The 26,432-nt window shown below is 38.8% G+C and overlaps 1 protein-coding gene across 1 annotated transcript in view; it reads right to left on the bottom strand.

The window, feature by feature from the left end:
* PLA2R1 (phospholipase A2 receptor 1) overlaps positions 1–26,432 on the bottom strand; it is a 52,900-nt gene that overhangs the window by 6,463 nt on the left and 20,005 nt on the right. The window contains 20 exon segments of the mRNA XM_049791743.1: positions 181–5,414; positions 5,642–5,671; positions 6,372–6,548; positions 6,976–7,092; positions 7,522–7,662; positions 9,055–9,223; positions 9,749–9,987; positions 12,943–13,087; positions 13,660–13,790; positions 14,670–14,787; positions 15,597–15,739; positions 17,075–17,178; positions 17,561–17,625; positions 20,481–20,638; positions 21,152–21,187; positions 21,660–21,792; positions 22,757–22,841; positions 23,332–23,477; positions 23,686–23,888; positions 24,905–25,074. Of these exon segments, the coding sequence (XP_049647700.1) occupies positions 5,197–5,414; positions 5,642–5,671; positions 6,372–6,548; positions 6,976–7,092; positions 7,522–7,662; positions 9,055–9,223; positions 9,749–9,987; positions 12,943–13,087; positions 13,660–13,790; positions 14,670–14,787; positions 15,597–15,739; positions 17,075–17,178; positions 17,561–17,625; positions 20,481–20,638; positions 21,152–21,187; positions 21,660–21,792; positions 22,757–22,841; positions 23,332–23,477; positions 23,686–23,888; positions 24,905–25,074 (2,728 nt within the window). The 3' untranslated portion in view covers positions 181–5,196.

The following is a 26,432-nucleotide window of genomic DNA, read 5'->3' as shown; positions in this document are numbered from 1 at the left end:
TCAGTGCCCTTTTTTATGGTTAAGTTTCTAAGATCAGAATCCAAATCACAGGCATCCTGCATAAAGATAATGGATATAGAAAGGGATCAGCAACTCTTACGCCCTGAGCAACTTAAAGAATAAATTGAGATAAAGAGAAAATAAATCTGCTTTCAACAGTGCTGTGGAATGATTACTTACGCAATGGATGTCTAAAATGTCTAGCAATTTTCATCTCTATGTCTTAATTTTCCTTTCCCCACGTAAATTAGTAAGTAAATGCCTGCATTGATACTGTCAAGAAATAAAACATTAAAACAAATCCATTTACAGTAGAGAGACCTGTCTGGAGCATTTTCAGTTAATTACCTTTCCATCAAAGGGATCAAAACCAAAACATACCACAATGATATATTTACTTATTTATTTAATACTCAGGAACCCAAGTGGATTTTCCCTTCACTCACTAAACAAAAAGAAAAACCCACAGACCAACGTAAGGACTTGCATTATCCCATTTTGAGCATTTCAATGCATTCCATTAAAGTTGTTGAGAATGAACACTGAGACTTGGAAAGATGTCTTAACAGAGCTTTGTAATGTTGTGGCCATGGCTAAGAACTGACACTGATATTTGCAGTCCTGCAACTTGGGAATTTTGCTGCTCATTTAATTAAACTTCTAAAGGATCCAGAGCAGATCCCTCTTATTTTTTCTTGCACAGCTCATTTTTGTCAGCTCTGTGTGTACCACTACCATCTACTGGCCAAACTGAGACTGACTGTGTTTCCAAGCTCCAAGATCAACCTTAAGTCCTTAATTCATACCGTCTCAGAACAGCATAATGCCTGTGAATTTGCTTCTGACAGTTACTTACACGAGGGCTGTATCAGATTGTAAGAGATCAGCGCTGGCCTGCAGGGGTTTAAAATCAACATTCCACTGATTACCAAAGGAAATATTATTATAGCTCAAGAAAAGGCCCCTTTTTTTTTTTTTTTTTTTTTTTGAGCTGAGGATTTAGAGCCCAGTTGTTGAATGTGTGCAATTTAACTTTTAACCAAAAAATTCTGCTTATATATAAATGCCCTGGAGGAAGGGTATGCCACGGATTTCATTACAGTGGGTTTATTATTACAAGAGACTGAGGATGCCTGTTACTCCGCTAAGGGAGGGGCCAACATGATGAAAGAAAAAAGTAGGGGGCTAAATTAAACGGGAATTTGTGCAACAGTGCCCTGGGAACCAGAGCTGTTCAAATCTCACATAGCGTGCAAAAATGTACTTTTTCCCTACAGTCCCTCTGGACTGTATGGCACAGATTTCAAGGAGCCCCGTGGCTCCTCTCTTGCTGTGACTGAGCCACAAAAGTGTGTGTGTGAGAAGGCAGGGGAAGGGAGAAGGAGAGGGGAAGGGAGGAGGACCCCTGCACAAGGAGGGGCAGCACTGCACCCAGGAGAGGCACAGCTGGAAAGGGCTTTGTTTAGGAGTCATATTGCCCACTTATGGCCTTGTACCACAACCCTTCGCTCTGTCCAGTCGTGCTGGACATCTCCAGCATACATATGTTCCCATTGCAGACTCCCGTCCAGCTGGGATGTGACAGCTGCATCAGGCATCTCTTTCCCTCAGAGACATGCTGCAAGGACTGCTAATGGGACGAGGAGGTAAATTTTCCCCTGGAATGGAGTCTGCAAAAATAAGCACATGGATTTTTTTTCCTAAACCTTAGTATCTGGTAGACAAGGTTTGTCTTATGTTGGCTTAAATGTACCTATCTCTGGTGGGGATACCCTTCCATCCCCCAAGCAAGGGAGTGGTATGAAAACATCTAACACTTTCCTTTCAGTAAACACAAAGAAGTTGGCACAGCAGAGGAAAACACAACATTCATTTGCCTGCTCAGGCTCTGGTGAATGCAGTTCTTGGACATGGGAAGCACTTTGGTGCTACCTGTGGAAACTGCTGTGCTGCGGTCCATTCACCTCCACCTTGTTTGTGGCAGAAACAAATGGGCTCCCACGCAACACAGCCTCCACAGCTCAGCAGGAAAATCCCTCCAGCCCATCACTCACCCCTGGTGGCCCCAGCTCACAGGGCTGCAGGGAACAGGCAATGGGCTGGGAGATTATCTGTGCATCAGCACCATACTCCCATCCATCATTCTTACTGATGGTGCTGTGGCTCCTTCCTCCTCCCAGCACATCCTGCATGCAGGTCTCAAGGCATCCTCGTCCATGCCCTCGGAAACACTGCAGCCCCTACATGTGGAGATCATCTGCAGTGCTCAGGTCTGGGTCCAGCCACGTAGCCAGAGAGGAGGCTGGTGCAAGCTGTCCCTCTCCTACCAGCATGACCCAGTGTGAAGCCTGGGAACTGCTGTTATGAGACACTAAAGCCCAGCAGCTAATTAAAGCTGGGGAAAGATTGAAGAAAGATTACAGCACAGAAAATTATCATTCACGCTTTAATTTCCCAGTTGAAATAATACAGTGAACCTCACTGCCAATATCATCAAGGTCAGCAGTAAAAACAGTCACCACATACTCTGATCAGGAACAGTATAGGAGACCTCTGATTAAGGGAAACCAAACAAAAGCTATGGTTACAAAATCCAGAACGAGGACCAGAAAGCAATCAACTATTACATTCTTGAGTGAATAATACCTGCAATTATAGAATTTAAATGATGAAAGATTTAAAAATAAATATTTAAGGGTCTATTCCCTCAAAACCATTTCAAAGTAGGAAGAAAACACTGCTTGAACTATTTTTCCCTTAGTGCAAGATCATCTACATCAGAGTTGATGTTAATTAATGATCACTATTTTGAGGTTAGGGTTATTTATTATACCACTGCCCTTCAAATATATTTAAATGATTACAACATACCTCAACGAAGATTGATAAAAAGCCTATGTCAAGTTTTGTGAAAAAATTATACACCATCATCAACCACATCAAAATCTGACAAGGGTCTGCATAACTAGGCAACAGCACCGCAGCCTGATAAATACATGTCCTCAAAGATGACGCAGCTTACTCTCGCAAACAAAAAACATCCTGCAAGCCGTTCTGCTTGCTGTAAGAAGGCAGCAATTACACACTTGTCAGTGAATGTGATAAAGGGGATTTGTTGGTTTAAGTTCCTCCAACTGTAGTTTAAATAGGTGAAATTCTCACGGGGAAGGGAGAGATGGTCACAACCTTTTTTCATCTTTTTTTTTTTGGTGGTAAAGAAGCTATCACAGTTCATACACACAGACAGCAGATTATCTGGCAATTGTACTCAGAAGTTATAGTCCACAAACTCTAATAATGGACTTCACATAAAAACAGTCCCATAGATAAATCTAGAGGACTAAAACCAAACTTTTAAAACATTACTGAAGATGAATGTATAGGGTCAAACCATTAGACAAAATATACACAGAAAAGCTATTTATATTTTATATGATGGAAAAAATCTCACATCAAGAACTTGTGATAGCTACACCCATAGAAGTTACTGAAAACAGTAAGCTGAAAACGATATTGGGATCAAAACCATCTGCATCCTCTTTGACAACATTTTTGAACGGTTCAGTAAACCAGCACAGAAATATTCTATGTACTAAATAATTTTTTTTAAATAGCCATATACATAATTGTGACGTGAACGGGCGATTTTTGTTTCTAGAATTGGCCATGTGAAATCTAACTAAAAGGCAGTCATACATTCCTGTGCATGTGCACAAATACCACGTAAAAACATTTCAGCTGGTCTTGGCTGCTTGCTTAATTCTGAGAAACATACCTCCATCTTAGGGCTCTCGCAAAAATTGTTAGAATGAGTCATCTTAAAACAAACAAACCAACAAACCCAACAATAAACGCAGCCCTTCGCAGCAGCTTTTAGAGATGACTGAAGGCACAGTAAATCCATTCTGAAGTAACTCATCATGACTAACCATTTGTTTTTCCACAATGTAATAAAAATAAAAAATAAAATCCCCCCAAACCTTACGGGTATTTTCAGACGTGGCTGGAGGACTGGTTAGGGTGGTGGGAGGCCCACAGGCAGTAAGCGTTGCTGTCCTGGGCCACTGCAACTGAGGTAGTGCAGAGACCTGAGCTGGGTCCTTCACAACCATCAGCCTGCAGAACAGCTGGTCAGCAAAATCCATCCCCTTCATTAGCACCTTAGTTGAAGACTGAAATTGAAAAGTGTCCTTCGGAGTGTCTGCTACATGCGGTTATAGGACTATAGCACCCATTGGGAACAGCAATGTGGCTCCCTCACGTATCGTCCTTAGCTTTTTGAGAGCAGGGTCTCAGAAGAGCATACATGAATACTGCTTGCAGAAATACTGTAGGAGAACAGTAAAGCAATTTACTACCATAACTTCAGCAAGATTTGTAACAGTTTTTTTCTTCAAACAGATACTGCTCAAAAATATCTTTAAAAGAGGTTGATGGGATTCAATTTCTGAAATAACCTAGGTGAGAGATCACATAGTTAAATCCTTAAGAGGATGCTGGAAGCATCTCAAATGAATATATTAACTTCAGGACGACAAAGTCCATATGCCATTTTATCTCTAGACTAATTTATTTTATAACATGAACTAGGCATCACGGGCCAAACTAGCAAAACTCTGGCGCTCCCAAGTCAAAAGTGACTTCATCTCTCTGCGAGCTTGGAAATCCAGCTGGCAAGAATCTACTGTCTGAAAAATAACTGTTCATTTTGCAGAAGGAATGGCTATTAAGAAAAAAAATCTACCCCATAATGCTTGGATTACATTTCCGAGTTCAAGTTCCTAAATTCAAGGCCAAATGTTAATGCTGGCTCATGAGTGGATTCTGCAACATAAAAACAAAACACAAAAGCCCAAATGTTCCTGAAGGAAAAAGTTGCTTGAAAAGGCATGCTGCTCTGGGGTCTCAGACACGACTGCTCCACGTGAGCAGTTGGAGGTTTATGGCATGGGAGTATTTTCAGTTCCCGGCTTGTCCCGAAGGAGCCAATTTCTCCATGGTTCTGCCTTGCATCCTCACATCATCCTGCCCCAAAGCAAAAACTCTCCAAGGTAGGGAGCCCCTATCGCATTCATACCGATAGCTGTGAGGGTTTCTCTGGGTATGGGTACCCCAGGGGACTCCTGAGAAGGAGAAAACTGCTGTAGATCTTGGAGTTTCACATGGAAGACATGACCGCTTGCTATTTCTGATCAATTAATTGTTGTCACTTCTCTCAAAATCAGAAATGAGGATGCTTTCTTCCAAAGCAGGAGTATCAGCATTAATCTGTGGCAAATAGGCATTTCTGACCCACAGTATCCTGCGGAAGAGTCGGTTATTCTGTTTGTACAGGCACCACAGAAAAAGTGAAATGGCAGCCAGCATCACCAACGTCACAAAAACAGCCAGAGCTACAAGCCCACGGTATGATGCTGAAAGCGAAGAACAGAAATTATTATTAAGCAAATACAGCTATAATTATAGATAATTCTAAATATAAACATATAGATGTTTTATGGAAAACATATTATTACTCCTTATATGTCATGCATTTTAAATTACAGGTCTGACAGTGAAAAATGTTACCTCACAAAATATCGGCTCATAATGTGTTATTACTCCTTATAAAAAATCCTAAGAAAGTACAGAAGGAACCTACCTTTTTCAGAGGGTTCTGTTGCATCGATATCTGAAACAGAATGCAGAACTGTCATAAAATTACCCCCAGAACTAACAGAAGTTCCTATATATACTTACTGAAAAATTGATACTGAGAAGACAATCTACCTAAAACCATACAAGAGCAGGTTGTTTTTTCTTTGACTCATGTCAATGGGATTCCAAATGACCAAGCTAAACATGACCTAACCTGTTATCTAAAATCCCTCAAATTTGGTTGAATATATTAATTGGCATTTATGCAAGAATGAGCAGCAGTATTTATCTACTTCTTGAAGTACAAATGCATGAGCAGGACAGTGCAGTGGTAGATTAATCTAGTCCCTGGGTCAAACAGCGACCTAGGCATTTTGGATGGGCTCTGGAAATACTTCAGCTCTCTTACAGACCCGTGTTCCTACTGACGTGGCGTCTGTGCAGCTCTCCCAGGCGGTGCCTGCCCGTCCTACGGGGTTTGTGGAGGTCAGCCTGATGGGTGGCCCATACATGGCTCACCCATACAACAGAAAGTCTACCAAAGTTGGCAATAATGCGACAGCTGCCTGGGCTTGTCAAAAGGAGGTTACCCTGGCTGGTTGGTTTTTTCACAGGTATTTTTTCTAATACCGAGGGACAGGATTATTTAAATGAAAACTAAAAGCAGGTAAGCAAGCAACATGTAAACCAATGATTAGAAGGACACAGCTGCCTTCTTTTATGGAAGCACATACCTGCATCCATTTTACATACAAATCCCTTTTTCTCTCTGCAAGGAGATAATTGCCAGACTCCATCTGTGGTCCTCAGGCTGATACAGAAATTCCCTCTGAGATGATCAAATTCAGGCTCCCTGATGCCCCAGTTAGAATAATTTAAGGAAGAACCATCAAACCAGGAGACTGTCTCATCTAAGGGCAGAAGTTATAAATCATTATAAAATATCACAGTATTTTGATAAATATCTCTGTTTCAGTTGGGCCTACCCTCACATTTTTTTAAATACTGTATTATAGAATGCCAAGGTTTTGTCTGTTTGGCCACTATATTACTTTTTTTTTCTTGAAGGATTTAAAAAACATCCTATGTAGCTGACACAGGAGACAGCCTATAGTGCTTCTTTAAGAAGAAAATTAAGGCATTCACACGCATGCATACATACTGAGTATTCAGAATACTAATAAGTAACAATTACAGAAAGATTGACTGGTTTTACTACACCATAAACAGGTAATATGCAGTGAAAAAAATCTCAAAAGATAACAGTGTTTTGGGAGATGGTTACGCTAGCATTAAAATAACCAAAACCCAAACCAGACTCTTCCACCAGAAACTTACTGTCTGTAACAAGCAGGATATTCAACCAAACCATTTGCACAGAATAACCAAAACTGTGTAATTCTTCCAAAATGAAGGCATTTTCGTCTTCATCTTGAATAGTTAGAAGATTTGATCCTACAAATTAAACACAGAACAAATTTTCAAACAATTCATGCCATTAAAATGTAACATTGCATTTCAAAAAGTCAGTATTACGAGCCTTAATTGAAAAGCTTGAACAGTTTGGTTATACATTATAAGTTCTTAAATTTGCAATTAATGTGGAAAATGCTCAGGCTGATATAAGACTGTTCTCACAAATCCGAAAGGGAAAAAAATTCATTTTATGTGTTATTCTAGACATCAATATTTTCAACATAGAAAGGAACATTTTTTGGATGTATGTTGCCTTCAATTCCATAGTTGGCTTATGAGCTCCACTATTGTTATCTTGAACTAGAGAAAACACATGAACACATGCCATGATTTCAGGCATTTCAGAAACTATGGGGTTTCTTTTAAGATACCACAATGACATTTTGTAGCTACAAAATAATCACTTACCTTGGTTTTTGCAGACTTCATTTGCAGTATCAAAACTTGTGACCTGCAGAACTGTGGAAAAGCTGTAGCAACTGTTTTTGAATTTGATCCAGGGAACAGTTTTTTCTGAACATAAGCCTTTATAGGCAGTGAGTTTCTTTTCTGTGATAGAAATAACAGCACAGCTTTATTGGCACAACAACATACACATTAATGTAACATTCCACACACTGTTTTGGAGTAATGCTAATAAGCATGTTATTGCGTTATGCCTCTATTTTTCAAAGTGAAAATCTAGTGGTTGTATACATTTGTATTAAAAGAGTAATGCTGGTTTTATTTCTGATCAAAAACCTTGCTGGATTGCAACAGCAATATCAGGACAATCTAACCGGTACTGACGTGCAGGAGTTATGAGCAAACTACAGGCACATCAGAGCACTCGGGGCTGCCCAGCACCTCCCAGAGGGCTGGGGATTTCCAAGGATTGCACAGCTTCTCTCCACTAAGCCTCAAAGATAACTTATGCCATATACCGTGGCACAGAGGAGACTTTCCCACCGGTAAGCAGCAGCCAGCCTCTCCAGCGTGCAATGTGCTGCAGCAAAGAGTCCCTCTGACTCAAGGCACCTCTACAAGCTCGCTTTGTGATACCCAGCATCGCTTCCTGGCAGTGCTGTAGGCAGCTACATTACGTATGGTCTCGCAACATGCCTCCTGCTTTGCTACAAAACACATTTTTAAAAAATTAAGTAAACCTTAGGCTATCTATGATTACATAACTTGACAAACAAATGAGAAAATTAGTCAGCTTCATTACAAAACCCATGCTAACGAATAACTTTTGTCTTGAAGGATTCCAAAATAGCTTTCTTCTCAATAGATCCAAAAGCTGTAATAAGCTGTAGGCAAACCCTGGCTGATTAATACCACTGAACAGGAACTGTTTTGAGAACTGGATGCTACCAAAGACTCTGCAGTCCTGGACTGAATGGAGTCCCAGACCCGAGTCCTGGATTCAAATGAAGCCCAGCTAATTGGCAGAGTGTTGCAGGAAACACAACATATTTTAGGATACAGGAAAACATTCTTACCATTACAAAAAAGTTGCAAAATCTTTCATGTGCAATCAGTGAAGATGTGGCTCTAGTTTTTCACTTTGCTCTAAATGCTTCCCTTCTCCCATCCCACAGTTCATTGCAGCAAACTGAATTTATTTCCCTTCGAGCTAGGTTATTAGCAATCATCATTTTTCACAGATAATATAGTCTTCACTGAAGAGACAGAGAAGTAATTTTCCTGTTTCTTTTCTATTATGAAAGTTCTCTTTCCATTCTCCTACAGACCAGACCTGATGGCCAATATTTCATGGGGAAAAAATGGTTTCACAAATAGGAGCTACAGCAAGGAAATGCCAGAAATATACTTCAGTTTTGAATAATACTATCATCATTGCTTAACCTCAAACCAATTCATTTCCTTTCATATACTTCCGCTGTCAATACACACATTTGCAGCTGCAGAGATTTAACATGAAACTTCATTCTGACTTACTAGGTGGCACATGGCAAACTGCTCCTTGCAGAAGTCGTTCGCAGTTAGCACTTTTCCAGTGCCCCGAAGTATCAACGTAAACACAACTGCCAAAGGCCTGGGACTCGTCGTCTTCCCAGAAGGTAAACAAAGACCTAGTCCCATCCGACCATTCAAAGTTAAGTCCGTTCTGCCAAAACAAATTTCAGATTATCTTTCTGATACGCTTTAGCACCATACAAGTTCATCTTCTTCCAGTGGCATCCTCACCAGATATTACAGAATGTCTTTTACATCTCCAAAGGCTGGTAGATCCAGAGGGATCTACAAAAGACAGATCCAATGATCCTCCCAACTTACTTCTGGGAGACCACAAACTACACCTAACCTGCTGTTTTCAGCAAGTGGTTATCTGGGCCATTGAGCAACTACAAATGAAACAACATAATTTCAATGTTGACCCTACAAGAGATTTTTTTGTGTGTTCCTAAATGTTTTCTATGGCTTTTAGTTTTCAGTAGTCATTGCACCAAACTGGCTCTCATTAGATTTATACATTACATTGCAAAATAACGGTTAAGGCTCAAGCTTTCCAGGGTTTAATTTCCAGATGCAGACTTCCTGTGACTTCAAATGAATGACACAGCTCCTTAGCTTGTTACTGGAAAAACTCCTTTGCACCATCATATTCATAGCCAAGGAGTCCACTACGTACGTCCGAAGTGAACAGCCCGATCCAGTGGTCGTAGCCCAGCCGATTCACAATGACTGTGAGGAAGGCTTGGTGATACTGGTCTGTAATGCTGACCAACTCCGCACCATTTGCCATGCAGGTTTTCAAAGCTGAAGACCATGTAAAATTCCCGCGTATTAGTTTATACGTTCTGTTCCCATATTCTAAAGTATCTGGCACAGGGTACATCTCAGAAGCATTGATGACATGTCTGGATGTGTCTGTTACAAACAAAAAGAAAGGATTTATTTATTTTTTAAAACAGCTTTAACATAGCAGAACAGCTCCTAAAAAATTAGAACTATCCTTAAAAACAAATATAAAAATCGCAAACTCCTTGGTTTCAGGAAGGCACTGTGAACTTTAAAAAGACGATGACTACTAGAACAGTACTTGAAATTCCATCAGAGCACAAAACTCATCATGGTGAATGAGTTTAATGTGTAACACACACACAAAAAAACCCCCCAAACCTGGATAGGGTTAGTTCCACTGACTGGATCTTTGAAGGTCAGTAAGAAATCACCGGGGATCTGGGCATATCCCAAATGTCCAATAGCAGTGGGTTACAGAGTGCGTTTATCCCAGACACTTTGCATGTAATTTAGATTACCTCTTTTTTGACCCGTTATTTATAATAATTTCCAAGATCCGTTTACAGCACAAAGCCTGGCCTCACAACTAACAGTACTGGTATAACCAAGAGGATGACAAACTGTGGCTTATGGTACAAGTAAGTGCTTGGGAGCTTCCTGAGCTCATCTTTACTATCCGTGAGCCAATGTAGGGAAGATCACAGCACTGGCACTTAAAGGGAAATCTCTGTGCTTGTAAACTAACACAGCAATGTCCAAAAAAATGAAAGAAGAAGCAAGAAGCAGGCTTTTTAGATTTAAGAAAAAAAAAGGGAAGTCTCCCATGTGAAAAACAATCAGGAGACAGAGACCATCTCTACCCCAGCCCACTCTGTGATGCTGCTGTGTTCGCTTTTCTACAGGAGGCAAATGCCTTTGCTAATGTGTACGAAAGCCCACAGTATACTTTAAACAAGATTACTAAAATAAAGCAATGCCTCAGTTTTAATCCTGTTTGTCAGTTTGGATTAATTACTTCTGTCTCTAAAACTTCTCTGTGATTGCGGAATGAAGCGGTTGCTTTGCTACGAAGTGGAGTGTGTTTAGACTTGGTTCCCTTTATGACTAAGAGAGGAGGAGTGTTAACAAGCGTCTTAAAATAGTAAATTAATTTATTATTTGTCATTCACAAAGCATTTAAAATTAGAAATTTCTAAGCAAGAAAAAGCTCTGCTCTTGAGCTAACTGAAGCACTCTATTTTGTTCCAGCTTTCAGTGCGTGTCACTGCTTAAAAAAAGAAAAGGCAGGAAATGCAGTAAAATGCTGACACAATCCTAATTCATGCACCACTAAGAGATCGGAGCCCAGTTCAGATCTCCTGCTGGTTTATTTCATTTTAGTCTCCTACAGAAAATAATTCAAAAAAGGAGAGACGGGATGTGGCCAGTATGGCAGAAGCAAAGCACCAGCTCATCTTTCCAGGAATTGACACATTTGTTTGGACATTTGAGCAAATTTAACAGTTCACTACCACCAGCAAGAGGCTGTCTCACTCCTCCCTGCTTTGCTTCTCTGCTCTTCCAGCTGCATATCCCCGTGCACAGGTCCTGGCCCTGCACTGAGCTGATGCAGCCTAGAAAAGCTGCACAAAATTACATCAATTGCGGGGGGGGGGGGGGGGGGGCGGGGGGAGAGGAAAGTTTTCTGCTGAATTAGCAAGCTGAACTGCCTGATGGTTTGGGAGAGTGCCATGGGTGTCACTCTGGGGAGGCAGGACTCGTCCCTTCACCCCCAGGAGCACTCTGCTGCGCACGGGGCAGGCGGGTGGCCCTGAGCCCCGGGGCACAGCGAGTCCCCCCCATCCCCACCATGCTTGGCCAGGGCCCAGGGGCCACTCTCACGTTCATCCAGCCGGGAGATGTGGGAAGGGTCCTGAGCACCCACTGCAGCCCCAATCCCCCCAGTGCCCTGCAGCCTGGCCACCCTAAGGCAACGGTTTTCCTTCCTGCCTTTTAACGCCTTTTCCATCCATCTGAAGCAGCAGCAAGGGGTTAAAATACCAGTGTTTGGGAGGTAAATGAAACAAACCGGCAGGAAAATGCATTTATTTATTTTTCCTACGCTACGTGCAGTATTATTCCAGCACTCCCCACAACTGTAGTTCATAATAAATGATGTCAAATACGGCTATGGTTTGCTAGAGCCACATGTGAGCGCTGCCCAAAACTTGTATTTGTTTATTCTACTTCTCTGCTCACTCGCCTCCTAGGCAGCCAGCAGGAGGGGATGGTCTCTTTAGACCCAGGGCTTAACTAAGAGGTGTTATATGAAGTTGAGCCATATAAACCCACCCCCGCAGTAAGTACAGCACCCAAGGACACTCCTTACAGGCTCAGATTACAGCCCTCCCTTTGATTTAGGGTTAATAATTTGCTGCTGGTCTATTCTGGGAGCATGCTCTGGCAGCTTCCCGCTGGCAGACCTGCAGCAGCCCCAGGGACAGGGCTCCAAACCTGCCCGAGTGCCCAGGGGACGCCAGCGGCTCCCAGTCCGAGAGGCAATGCTGGAGCGTTGCTCGAGGAAACCGAACAATGCGTGTTCCCCACAAATGCTTCGTGCTTCTGGCAAATGAACTTTATGGTAACAGAATTAGAGAAGCATGAAAAGAAAAGCCAAACTCTATTTGATGGGCTAGTTGGTCTGCACTGTTCACAGAAATACATTTTCTAGAGTCTGTTCTGATCTAACAGTGCAAGTCTGTGTCCCCCCTCCCCCAAAATATCATATTTTCATCAAAACTACCCTCAGTTTTGCCTTTTGTAATTTCACACGGTTACTCCGCTGCCATGACAGAAAAAGTGAAATTTCATCTATATTCCTGATTCTAAGGTATGCAACAGAAAGCTCAAAGTTAGGAAGAATATAACATTTTTTTGGAAATTACTTCTACATCACAGCTACTGATTTATTAAATACTGTAGAGCTAGTCTGTCTATATATCAAAGTATCTTAGAAATCTTTTATGTTCCTGGTTTTATAGACACCTATAACAAGCTGCTAGTAAGAAAAGAGAACAGAAGCAAAGCAAAACAAAACCTTACCCTGAGTCTTTTGGCAGACAAACCCGTAATTTTTCTGACAGTTTTCTAAGTACCATTTTCCCGTAAAATAAAAACTAGGGTTATTTGATACCAATGTACATAGTGGAAGTTGTTCTTGAATGTTTGCGCTGTTATAATGCTGTCTCTGCAAGAAACGCAGAACCTTATATTAATTTTAAAAAGACACTATGTAGAAACAATGCATAATTATCGCATTAAATTTAGAAGAATAAATATTTGATAGTCACTGCTATAAATATTTAGATAGACCAATGAACACTCCCATAAACACAATTTGAAACAATAACCTCCTAATAAAAAAGTCACAAGCTTTCACTGAACAAACTAAAATGCTAAGCCCAATATGGACTAACGTGGTGTAAAACAATATATTAAAATACAAAATTCATAATCTTATTCCTAATCTTTGCTCAGACCCAGCATATGATACTAACCATGTAATTCAAACTTTGATGCTTAAAAGCAATTGCAAGAGAATGTGACTATAGCCACAAATTACGGAAATAATTGTCTCAGTAGCGCCTTTTTTGCTACCTCTAGTTATGCCCATAAATCTGGACCCACAGTTGTTTGAAGTTGCAAAAATTAAAAGAAGACTAAGTTGCTGTAGCAAGCTAGGCCTTGTCTTTGTGGCAGTCAGGATTTTTATGGATAAAACAACTTCCCACTGTCCTTAAACCCCCTGGAAATACTCACATGCACTACTTCAACTGGAGACCAGTTGGAATACATCGGAGGATTTTCATTCACCCATTTTTCATAATCATCACTCTGGAAACCTATCCAAACACTAGTTTTCTGTCCAAATAGATTCATTGTTATGAAAGCTGGAAAATGAAACAGGAATAAAATATAATTAACTGGTAACCATTTAGGGATTGATGAAGTCTCTTCAGACACAATAAAGCACTGAAAATTTTAATTACTAATCAATGACCTTACATAGTTAGTAGAAAGTAAGAACATGAGCGGCATTTCAGTGTCATCTAACTATAAATTCAGTTAAAATTGATTAACTTCAGTTGGTTTAGGATCTAGTCCATTAAATAGTAAGTCTTCCAGAAATATTCACAGCAGCTTGAACAACTTAAGTATTAGTTTAGGGTACTGTCCCATTGAAAAAACTTTTCTCAGTTTTAGTTGAAAATAAGATTTCTCAACTAAAGATAGCCAATGAAATTCCTCCCACCTCGAAATAAATGGTTTTACAAATGTATGATATTCAACCACAGATTTTTATGAATAGGGATTACAAATATTTCTAAATGTGCTGGCATTTATTTCTCTGACAGTTCCAGCCTAGCACTATGCTTATGTGCTATACTATAGACCAGATTTTAAGTACTATTAAAGGATAAAAATGAGATTGCTTTTATAACAATGTGATGTTGTGTTCATGGTAGAAATTTTACACAGCAAATTTTTAAATGGGTATTCCATTATTTTCTTTTATTTCTAATGCATGATATTAAGCACAAATTATAATTACTCCTCAAAACGTACCTGTCGTATAGGTCAGTGACTATTTGAATCTTTACATTTTGGGAAACAGGGAAAGGGAAACTCCGATTTGTTTAAAGCAGTGGAACCATGAGTAGGATCTGAACGATCTTTTTTTCCTAATTCTGTAGCCAAGATGAAACTTCACTACAGCATCCTATTGAAGATGAAATTTTATTTGTTTAACAGTATTTTCAATACTCTACCTTGTTCCAGTTCATCTTCAAGGGAAGCGAGTGACCCATCATAGCTACTGCAGAACTCTTGTGCAGAGTACCAGTTTCTCAGATGCCCTGGATCCTTCGGAATTTGTATCAAAAAGCACTGTTTTAAAAAAAAGAAAAGGCTTGTTTTGTTTTTTCTCTAGTTTAAAAACTATTTATCAATCACAAAGAGTGATCACTAAAACATTTCACACAGTGCTACTGAATAGTAAATATTTCATTCATTTCTGTCCTGCAGCAGACCTCTCCAACATGCTTGGTATCAGTTTTCAGCTGCAATCAGGCCTGGATTCAAATCAGTTGTTTAAAGGCAAACACAATCTGCGTTAAATTTATCCTTGTAGTCACTGAGTTCAGCACTGGGATAAATCTGGCCACCTCAATGCATGCTGCATTATGTATTTAAGAGAAGCTTGAAGAAATAATTGCCTTTCAGCCTCCAATTGCAAATGGACTTTGGTTTATAATGATCTTTGATGAACCCTATTTGAAACACCATCTTTCAGAGGATGGCTGCATTTGGGGATCCATTTAGTACAACAAGGGGACAGAGATCTGTTTTGAGACCATAAAAACCTCTTGGAATTGTCGTAAGTGGAAAAGAGAGGCTGGAGCAGGCTTTTTACAGCAAGTGCACAAATACACTTGGATAGCTTTTGCATATATTAGTATTCACTTCCTTCAACTAAACTAAAATTTTTGACAGCTTATTAAGACAACTTCTGTGTGCAAAGCTACTTAATAGCCTTAAACCTCTGTATCACTGTGTCATTAGTTATAAACCTAAGGGCCCTGCTTTCAAAAAGGAAGAAAATCTTCAAATACTGAATAATCCTTAAGAAGTCCAATTTCTGTCATAAATATGGAAAGCATTTTGTAAAATCAAACAGCAGAAAAAAAATGTTTTACTTTTAATCCAAAGTGCAACCAGCCTTTGGGACATACTCCTTGTTGGTTCTGGTCTTTTGGAATCTCTTTCTCTATTTTCCATGCAAATTTACGTTTACAAATACAGGGAAGAGAGACAGTACAGTTTTCATCACCCCAGAGTCCTGCGTAAGAAGAAAAATCACAGTTCAGTATTATTAGCTTGAGAATTGGAAAGGGGTTTTCTTCTTAGCTAGCTTAGATATTGTTAAGAAGAGTATCCTTTAGTGGTTGAGTAAGATGAGATTCTACATCAAATACTTTCGGACATATCGCATTACAGTGGATTTGATGGTCCACGGGGCTCATAATAAATTCAAACTGGGAATAAAAGTAAGTTAAACCAATTCCTCTACACTGAGTCACACAACATATGCCTACATCATCATGTATTTAAAAAAATATTATCTATGCAAAAAAAAGGAAAAATATAGAAATTATGTCTTCCAGATAAAATAGTTTGACTTCCTTACATTGAAAATCTTTGGCAAGATCCAGGTACTGACATAAAACGCTGACCTGCTTAGGAGGAAAACACATTTTTCAGTGCACTCAACAAGTTGTTGACCAGTTCCCATCTGCTGGCCAGCTGAGGGGGGAGGGTGGGCATCTCTTCCTTTTATCTGATAATAACTATAGGAACGCCAAACTCAGGCATTCAAAAGTCACAAATCAAAACCCCAAGACTGTGTGTGGAAAAAAAGAAGGTTTTACATTTTTTCAGTTTTGGCTTTTGATGCTGAGATTACAAGAGTGCAGCTGGATTAATTTTTTTTCAGCTCTTCTTACAAACACAAAGCTGGATATTTTTTCTTTCCATGGAACCTGACATGTTTACTTTATCATGACTTGCAGATCTTCAGAAAACAGAGACTGTGAGATGACAGAAATCACTAGAACCAGCAGCACTGTATATTTTTTTAATTAGTGTAGTGAAATACAGAGCTATGTGATGATGTAAAGGCTAGCACCAAAACCATGGTACCCCCAAATCCCTCAGCAGATTGGCTACGGGATCAAAAATAAGCTAAAAACCTGAGTATTTAAAGTTGTGTGCTGATAGAAAAACAGTTTATAAATGTAGGAAAAATTGTTGCTCCATCCATCTCATTTGGTTATAAGAAAACTGACTGTGAAACCCAGCAATGCATTAACATTTTTGCTATGCCGTAACAGATTCTTAAGTAAAACTAAAGTATCAGTGTCACTGGATTCTCTGTATTTTGATATTAGAGAACTGGAACTATTAATATACTTTTAAATTCTACAACCTAGTCTCTGAGAATATTAATGATATTGCACTATTCTTAACCTTAAAAGCAGTTATGTAAATTATAACCATGTAACAGGACTTGAATATGGATCGCATTTCTTGAGAGCAATTGAAAAAAACATAACCCCTTCAGCCAACAACAGAATCAAGTCACAACTCTTGCAGCAAAAGGAAATATAAAATAAACCTGTTTGTGATGAAATGAAGCCACATCTTTTCCCTGGTTTCTGCAGATTTCTTTCCCTCCCTTCATTCCAGTTCTGGTATGTTACTGGTGATTCATCTCTCCAGCTGCACAGAAATGTTAAGAGTGTAGTTACTCTTTTTCCTATTCTTACCTAAAAATACACCCTCCATTAAAAGCGTTTGTAAGGAGATACAAGGTAGAAAGTGCCCCTTTATTAACTAAGCGTTAAAAAAACAACCAACAACAACAAGGTTGATATTCGTATCTTTGGCTTGTATCTTCTATAACCCTTTCAGAAGAAATACGGTAATATGGAGATAAATTAAGGGTAATATATTCTGAATGATATTTACATGAGAACTGAAGTTGTCTCTTGAATATCCCACTCAGTCATCAAAACCGTTTTAGCCCATCAGACTGAATGGCAGCCTGTAAACAGGGCATGCCAAGTACAACTCACAGCAGCTGAAGTGTAGGTATTCTTACCGAAATTCATCACTGAGGTTTTCTGCGTGCAATCCAATCCACCAGTGAACATCACTATTCGATAGCTATAAAAAAATGTTTTGCCATATGTTTAGCCGTTGTTGGCCTCTTATCAAAGCATTAACAAACTCCTAAAGTCAGACTGTATTCAGACAAATAGCATCTCCATTGTGTTCCAATGGGAGAATAGCTGCTAAATCCTGCCCGTGTTGATTTATGTCACTTCAGTAAGGTTATTTACATAAGTAGAGCATGATTTAGGTCCCACTTTCCACTGGATTGCTGATGTATCATCTGTAAACTAGGACTTTACAATTTTGGGAATTTACAGCCTATCTGGCCTGAAAAGGACTGTAGTCTTAGGCCAGAACTTGTTTTTCACCAACTCCTAAAAATAGACAATAGCAAATATTTCTTTTTAGCGTTAATATACTGCTGGTCTTTAATGTTTTCAAAATGTTTCCTATGAACATTTACTGACTTTGTATAGCTCATACAAGAGACTCCTACAGCTGCTTTCCAGACTGATTGTTGTTCTCATGAAAGGGTCTAGACCTCCACTCCTAAAAGGCAAAGTATTATGGAAAAGTCACAGAAATAATGTAATTCAAACAGCTGCTTATTATTGCTGTGCCGACTTGATCCTGCCTTAAACTGTGAACAGGCTTCACTTTCAGGGTTAGCCACTCAATGGTCACAGTTTTGGGGTCTTTGGGAAAGAGCCAACAACAAAAAAAGAGCTCTGAATGTGCAGGACACTGGAAAAGCCATCCTGTCTCTGAGAAGCATTTATTTTTTTCCAGAAAGAACTGAAGTGCAGCCTGTGTTGTGGCAGCCACACTGTCCTTGGAGTTATAGTTAGGATTTCACCAGCTTGCAGCTTACATAGCAATATCAAATGAAGAAAGTAGACATTTCTGACAAAGAGACTCAGGAATGCTGTCTGATTTGGTATTGCCTGGCCCCTGAGTTTAGTTTTCTGAGCACAGCACTCAGCCTACACATTACAGTTTTTAAAGAAATAGTGAGAAACGTGATTTCAAATTCCACGTTAAGAAATTTTGATGAAGTTTTCTAATGACACATGCAAAGTCTATCTGGACTGCTAAGTATTATTTTAGTGATTGCCATCATTACTCCTGCTTCCACAGGAAACTCATTACAATCACTTTGGGACACACCTGGCTATACTGGGAAAGCTTAGCCAAAGGCAGCAGGCTTTAAAATAGCTGTGTGTTACATTCTGAGACAAAACTTCAAGGAAGTTAATCTGATTTCCAATGCCAAGGAAGCAAACTTGGCTTTTTCATTGCAGAATGCTCACAAATTGCCATAATACCCACTAATTTTAATGATAAATCTGCTTTTAAAAGATCTGTTGAAAGTAAACACAACTTTAAAGAAGCATTCTGATTAGCCATTTTAAGTGATCTTAAGTTAGAAAAATACATCTTTTTTTAAAGTGATATCATTTTTTAAGTCATAAACATTCAGTGTTAGGTCAGGCAGTAATGACATCACATCACAATCTCTGGTAGATGTAGAAGAAGACAGCCTAGCCAGTTATATTGCTCTTTCATTATAAGGTATTTTTGCCGTGAACTGTTGATTTAAATCCAGTTCATCATGTTTTAATACAAAATTACTTAAACAGCAGATAAAAATGACACATACTTCTCTGGAAACTTAAAACCCCCATCTTAATACAACACAATTCTACTTATGCTTTCTATTGTAAGTTAAAAGCAGAGAAGGCTGTACACAGTGCAAACAAAACCAAGTGTGGGTCAAGAGCTTTTCTCTCTTTTCTTTTAAAGATCACACTATGATATCCCTTTACATTACAGTTGTAGAATTTTGCCCTCAGTAAGGCAGATGTGTTATTTTTATTCTCTCTTTTTTTTTTTTTTTTTTTGTATTTTCCTTATTTTGCTTTTACTGAGAACATCTAAAAGAAAACAGACGTAGTTTCTTGGGAATTCATCTGCTTCTGCAGCTATTTCTCAGCTTCAAAGCTGTTTGTTACATCAGAGTGGTTCTACAAAAATTCTGCTTTTGTCCAGAGGAGGGAATTTAGAGGCAGATAGCTTTTTCCCCAGAGAAATATCCATAGTCGCAAAGGGCTTTCCTTCAGGAAACATCATACAGATGTGTGGATACATGGGAATGTTGCCCAAGCTGGTGTACACAGAGGAAAAGGTAATCTCTTTTCCATGGTCATAAGTACCCACATCCATTGTTTAGAGTTATATAATTAAGGTGCAGAGAAATTGGTAATTCTTCGTTCTTGGCCAGCTCTCCCCAAGAATAATCTTTCAAATCATCATGTTGAAGATTTAAACTATGAAGACCATTGCAACCATCTGGACTTACTGCCCACATCATGCTAATATACCCACTGAAACGTCCCTCAGTATTGCTACCTGATGACCAGCTGCAAGTTACTGAATGGGAACGGAGCATAACCGGGGAACTGTGCAGGACCATGAGACATCCTGGTGGATGCAGGACCACTGTGTGAACACCTGAGGAACCACAGTGGGTCCCCTTGGTCATGGAGGTGTGGGGGGAGAAGAAGGAACAGAGAAGGATGTACACCACATGTGAAACAATCCTTTCTCTTTACCCCTAATTACTTTCATTACTTTGGGATAGGAAGCTGGTTTTTGCTCCTCTTGGGTCCTTTGAGGCACAATGACCGACCTGCTCATTAGCAGAGATGATTCTGCAGATTCTGAAATGTTACTGACTTCTTTAGCTAGATAGGGCTTCAGGGAAGGATGTGATAAATGAAGACAGCAAGAGAATTATTTCTGAATTAAAATGTGTTTCGGATTCTACCTGGAGCAACAGGCAGCCAGATATTCAAAAAAATGTAGCAGAAAATAGCCAGTTACTGCCTGAGGGTAGTTTTTGTTACCTTCTTAATTTTATTTTGAATAAAGGCTTGTTCACCAGAAGAATTTATTGTTGCCATTCCACTGCGAAGCCAGCCACAGACAAACTCATAGGTTTCCCAGTCTGTAGGACTGACATGGAAAAGGTATTCTGCTCCTTGATAATATGTCCATGGCAGTTCTGGAAAACAAGCAAAAAAGTCAGTGGTGTGCAAGGGTAAAAACTCATTTCAAGTCTCATTCTTTGTGTCCCCCGTGGCTCGCCTTCAGCCATGTGTCAGAGTACAAATATGCCACAACTAACAGCAGAACCATATTTAACATACCAATTTATGAAAACAAAATGCACTATGAGTAATTTTTTAAAAAATATTCTATCCTGTGATACTGCAGTAATATTAAGCCTTTGCCCTGCCTTTGCAAAAAGGCAGTTTTAACGTGATGGAGGGGTTATCAAACTCCTGCGCTTATTACTGGTGTCATTCCTTTACCTAACCGAAGTTGTATCTGATGTTACAGTGTTCCTAAACAAAAGAGTAGCAGATTTTGATCTGTAGCAATCAGTTCCTACAGAGTTTCTTAACATAAACTTTTAACTCTGAACATTTTAGTTATTTTATTTTTACCAATAGCTTAAACTGTATTTCCAAGTTGTAATGTTTCAAGATGCCAAAAAAAGAAAATGTTTTCATACCAGCTATGTACCAATCTGGATTCTTTGGTTTAACACCTGTAAAAATACATAAATAAATTAAAACATTGCTGATTAAGAATGAAAAGAGGTATTTCACTGAAATTGCTTTCTCCACATGATAAGGATTTAATCAAAATCATGAAGAATACTGCTACTCTCATTCAGGGACAAAAAAAAAAAAAGTGTTAAACATGGAATAAAATAAAATAATTGCCACACTTAACAACATTTTTAGTAACCTTTATAAATAAGAACTTTGATTAACTCCTGCTAACTAACTGCTAATCACTGCTATCCATTTTTAAACTGACAGCACATATTAGACCTGTTAACTGGCAAACAAACCCTAACAGCCACGTATAGCTTTGCCACAATTTCATGAAGAAGACCAATGAGGAGAACTCCAGATGTGGCTAAAAAGCAAGTTTTTAGGTAGTTTTTTTTCCTTGTCTCTTCTGAATTGCAAGTAATGGGTATGATAGACGATGTATGTTAATTAACATTTCACCTTTTGGTATTTTGCAAATCCATTCACGCTTTTCATTGCAGTGTGCTGGAAAGACCGTTCTATTTACTTTGAACACACCACAGTTTCTTGAGTCATCTTCAACATACTTGCTCTCCAAAAACGAAGATACAACCTGAAACCAACACATTCATTACCTTTCACCAACAACCTCATATGAAGCATTTCAAAATCTCACTATGGAGAAAAAGGAAGGATTTGGAGATGTGTGTATGGTAAGAACATCTTAAGCAACAACTAGAGGACCACCTAAATTATGGTGGTAAAATCCAAAATAAAGGCTCCATAATCACGTTCTATCAATGTCCTGTTCAACTTTCCCATCTTATATCAGACTTCTTCTTCATAAAAATAATTGAATAGCTATGAAACCTACCAATTTTTTGACTTGATCAGCAGTAGTTGCCCACTTCTAACAGCCTTTGCTTTGGTTCAACACATTGCATGATTGAACTTTGCACTCGCATTCTGAAATTACTTAAGTAACAATGGCAGATCTGGCACTGTTCTTTAAGGCTGAAAACCACTTACAGTTTAAAAACTGACCCTTCTTCAATTATTCGATGTTTAAATCCCAGGTACTAACCATTAGTGTGGCATGTGGCACCAATGCCTGCAATAAAAGTGGTATTAAGAAAAGGAAGGACTTAGCTCTGAATGCAGGCATGAACCTAACAGTCATAGAATAAATAAAGCACCTAAGCACAGCTCTCAGGCTTTCCAACATGTGTGCATGTGTATGCCCGTAAATATGTATATATACACACACACAATGTGTTCACTCTGCATATGCCTGGTCCTGGGCTAAACACAACGTGCTTTGCAGGAAAGCACACATCTGCAAGACTTTATAATCCTACCAAACTCCTTTTGCAGTTGCAGAGCCCTTTTGCACAGGCTGCTATTTTAATAGTAGTGTACCATTAATCCCATTGTAACAATTACTTTAAGTGAAATATGCGGACATGAAAACCAAACCGTTTTCCTGGCCAATGTTTGCTCACAAGGCTTATTTTTGTGACCTTATGCTTAGCTATGACTTGAAAGGTTACTGAAATATATAGTATACAGATAGTTACAGGTGTTCTGTCAGACCACTGCCATGTCCCTCCAGAAAGCAGGTTTCTTTTATTAAATCCAATCCAGAACTGTCTGTCTTCTGTCCTGTGATGGAAACAAAGAAAATAACATTTCTTGTGCACTTTTTCCTTAGTTACTTCAGAAATTATTTTTTAAATAGTGCAAATACCCATATTCATTTCTTCTTGAATTCAATGTATCATTCTGTAATACATTTCTTAAATTTTTAGTATCCTTGAAGTAAACCCTGGTTTTCCTACTAAAGCGTTAAATTATACTTTTAAAGATGAAAACATTTAAAATAGGATTAAAATTGCCAAACCTCCATTTCAACAGGGAATATTAACACACAAGAATATCACTTTGACATTAACAGTTGCTCAACACCTACTACAAAGATCACCTTCAAAAAGAATCATATTACAGTGTTGCTAATACACTTCACCCATTTCTAAGTTTGCTAGAGACTTCTTCAGCCACTAGTAAAGAGGATAGAAGAACCTAAAGTGTAGATTATTTTTACATATTAGTATGATTAAGATAAATCTTGTTAGTGTTAAAAAAATACATTTACCTATCAAAAATTGTGTATAATAAATTGTTTAAAAATGTCTCTTCATAGATATGGCTAAAACTAGCAAGATGTGCTCCAAAATCTTGGCATAACGCTTCTGCTTCATCCCATGTTCTTCTCATCAGAACTTTTTCATTGTGAAATATCTGCAATAAAATAAACACTATTATAAATGTAGTTGATTTTGGAGAGCAGTTGTTTCCGAAACCTATAAAAATAAAATATTATTTGCAGTTTTTTCCTATAGTAAAGCCATGTATTTTCCAAGTGCAGTTCTGATTCTTCAGACTTTCACTCACTTTAAAATGCAGTGAAGGATGGTAACAATTAATTCAAAGCAAGTTTGTCACACACCTTGTAGCAGTTGAGCAGATTAGCTTCTGACTCCCATCCAAAATAGCAGGAACTCAAATGTTTTTGAAAAGTAAGTTCAGGTTCTTCATAAGAATTGATTTTTTGCTTGCACAATGACATTGCTTTGAAGTTCTTACAGCTTTTCACCTCCCAATAACCAATAGGGTGCTGACCTCGCATAGCCACACATCCTCCAGAATGACCTAGACATGGGAATAAGTGTTGAGTACCAGCATGAAGCATTTGAATTTTGTGAATTTTTGGTGAAGTGACTGTTTTATTGGCATCAGGTTCTGGATAAAACCTCGATGGACTTACAGAAGTAGCAAATTCTCTGGTCAGTGACCGGTTTGTAAGCCTGTCTTGGCTGACTTGAGCTTGTAAAATGAACCATGACGAAGGGTTCCTCTCACAAAACGCAGCAGATGAAATACAACTTAAAATAGTACTTTCACTAACTGCAGTAGTGAAGCAATAAACGTAAAGAGCCCCAAACTGAGAAGCACTTAGTGAAATGGAGTGTCTTTATTATTATGTCTCTATTCTCAGGTATTGCCAAGAGGTTTACATTTCAAAGGTTGAACAACTATTTCATTTTTTTTGTTATTTGTTTTCTTGGAATGTTTTCCTTTGGACTACTATAAAACAAACATACTCAAACAAGCAAACCAAGTATCTAAGGCAATCTCTGCCCTCCTTTTTTCATAAAAAATGCAAATTACAAACTGTGACCGTTACCAGATAAAATTCATGACTTCTCTGGGACCTTTTGCTCGGACTCTCAGCAAGCCCTGATGGGGTCCTTGAAAAGGCCATAAAGTAATGTATGAAAACCATCGCACAGAAAAAGAAAAATTTCAGGGATTAGCTGTGTCTGCAAGGAGAGCATGGCTGTTAATTTCCGCCCCACCGCACCGGAGGGTGGGAAGAGTGACATCCAGCATCCTGCCACAACCAGGGAGCCCACGATAACAGCACCCGGGTGGAAAGTGGGGAGGAAAGCTCTGGCTTCTCCACAACTGCCAGCTCATCTAACTCAATCCATGGTAGGAAGTTACAGAATTGATAAAAAATGTAAGTTTAACTCTCTGCTCTCTTGCCCAGGCAGGGAGGAAAGGACCAGAACTCTTCAGTCACTGCTAAGCCACTGGTGGCAGGGGGAGGAGAGTGCACTGTCCCCCTCCAAGCCGTTTCTTTTTTTTATCAGCATGTTACTCACGTGGCTGGTACTTGTTCCAGTTTGTGTATCCCACAGAGTGATTCTTTCCTGCTGTACTTAGCCAAAAGTATTCTCCTGTGTTGTTAAGGTCTTGCAATCCTATCCAAAAATACGTTCTCTCAGATTTTACCATGCTACGGATCATGCTGTTGATAAAAGCTTGTTCAAACCTTAATAAAATAATAAAGACAAAAAGTTTATTGAATAAAATAGGTTAATAGGTATTTCAGTGAATAGCTCATGAAATTATTTAAGTTATGCGAGAAGAAAAAAATAGGTAAGAGATACTTAATTTTCTTTATAGAATGCTGTGGGGAACTTCAGGCACAAGTCTCTAGCATAAACCATACTATATCTTCCCTACTTTTTTTTCAGCATTTGGGCACACAGAAGAAGCAGTAGATTAAGATCTTACAACCTCAATGCTTGAACTACAAAATGTAAAGACAGAATATATGAATAATGCACAAATAAAAATAAGAAACTCCTTGTATGAAGGAGAAAAGATAGCGGGGTCCAAAAAAGCTACAAAAGAAAGAAAAGAAAAGGCTCTGCACAGAGGTATCCTATGGGAACCAGACACACAAACCAGCACTAAGAAATCAGAGTTGAAAGACTCAAAGCACTAGCTGATCTGACTACAGAAGGAATAATTTTTTCCTTCTTTAATTTCATTAAAGTTATGTGAGAGATTTACACCTTTTTGCAAGTAATAATTGTTGCATATAGTAACCCATTGGTCACTTAAATGTAATTTATTCAAATATAATTGCTATAGCATTATACAAAAATGCTTCAGTTTATGAGCACATTTTATCAGCTTCCTATGAAAATACATACAGCAAAATAAATTCTCAGTTTGGTAAAGACTTATATGACTTCTTGGTTTCACACATTGTGAAAAGAATGTCTAATACCATAAGGATGACATTAATGTAAAAAACTGAATGTATCTGTAATACTGAGAGTGACTGAAAACTTTTATTTAATTTTCTTTTCCTCTGCATGTTCTCTTTTTATATCAACTCTCCTTCCTCTCCAACCTACTTTTTAATGAATCTTTTAGTATCAATACAGTGAAAAGTTTTTGCATTTTTCACACCAGAACAACAAACCTCAGCAGTAATTAAAAAAAAAAGCTAAACTAAAAACTAGCTTCCTTTGCCACTCCCAATATTGGAACTGGGAACTAACATCATAAACAGTGATGGCTACACCCAGTAAAAATCAAATAAAAAGAAATAAGCAGAAAAAACCAGAAGACATGCTTCCAGTGATGTGCAGAGTGCCCTCAGCTCCCTGTGACGTTTAAGCTGCAAATGCTCAGCTGCAAGAATTTGTCCTTTATCGTACCCATCAGGATTACTGTTGTACTGCAGTACAGCACTGCATGCATTGTGCACAACCCTGAAACCACCTGGCAGGCCAAATTCCCATTGATGCAAATCCTTCTGTGGCATAGCCTGTGTTTTCCTAAAATTTCTAGCTATCATTCATCTGATTGCTGGTGGTTACAGTACCTCCCCTG

The sequence above is a fragment of the Accipiter gentilis genome, chromosome 1 (assembly GCF_929443795.1).
Source record: "Accipiter gentilis chromosome 1, bAccGen1.1, whole genome shotgun sequence".
NCBI classification, from domain to species: Eukaryota; Metazoa; Chordata; class Aves; order Accipitriformes; family Accipitridae; genus Astur; species Astur gentilis.
Note: the sequence above shows the minus strand (reverse complement) of the source record. Positions and strands in the feature narration are given on the sequence as shown.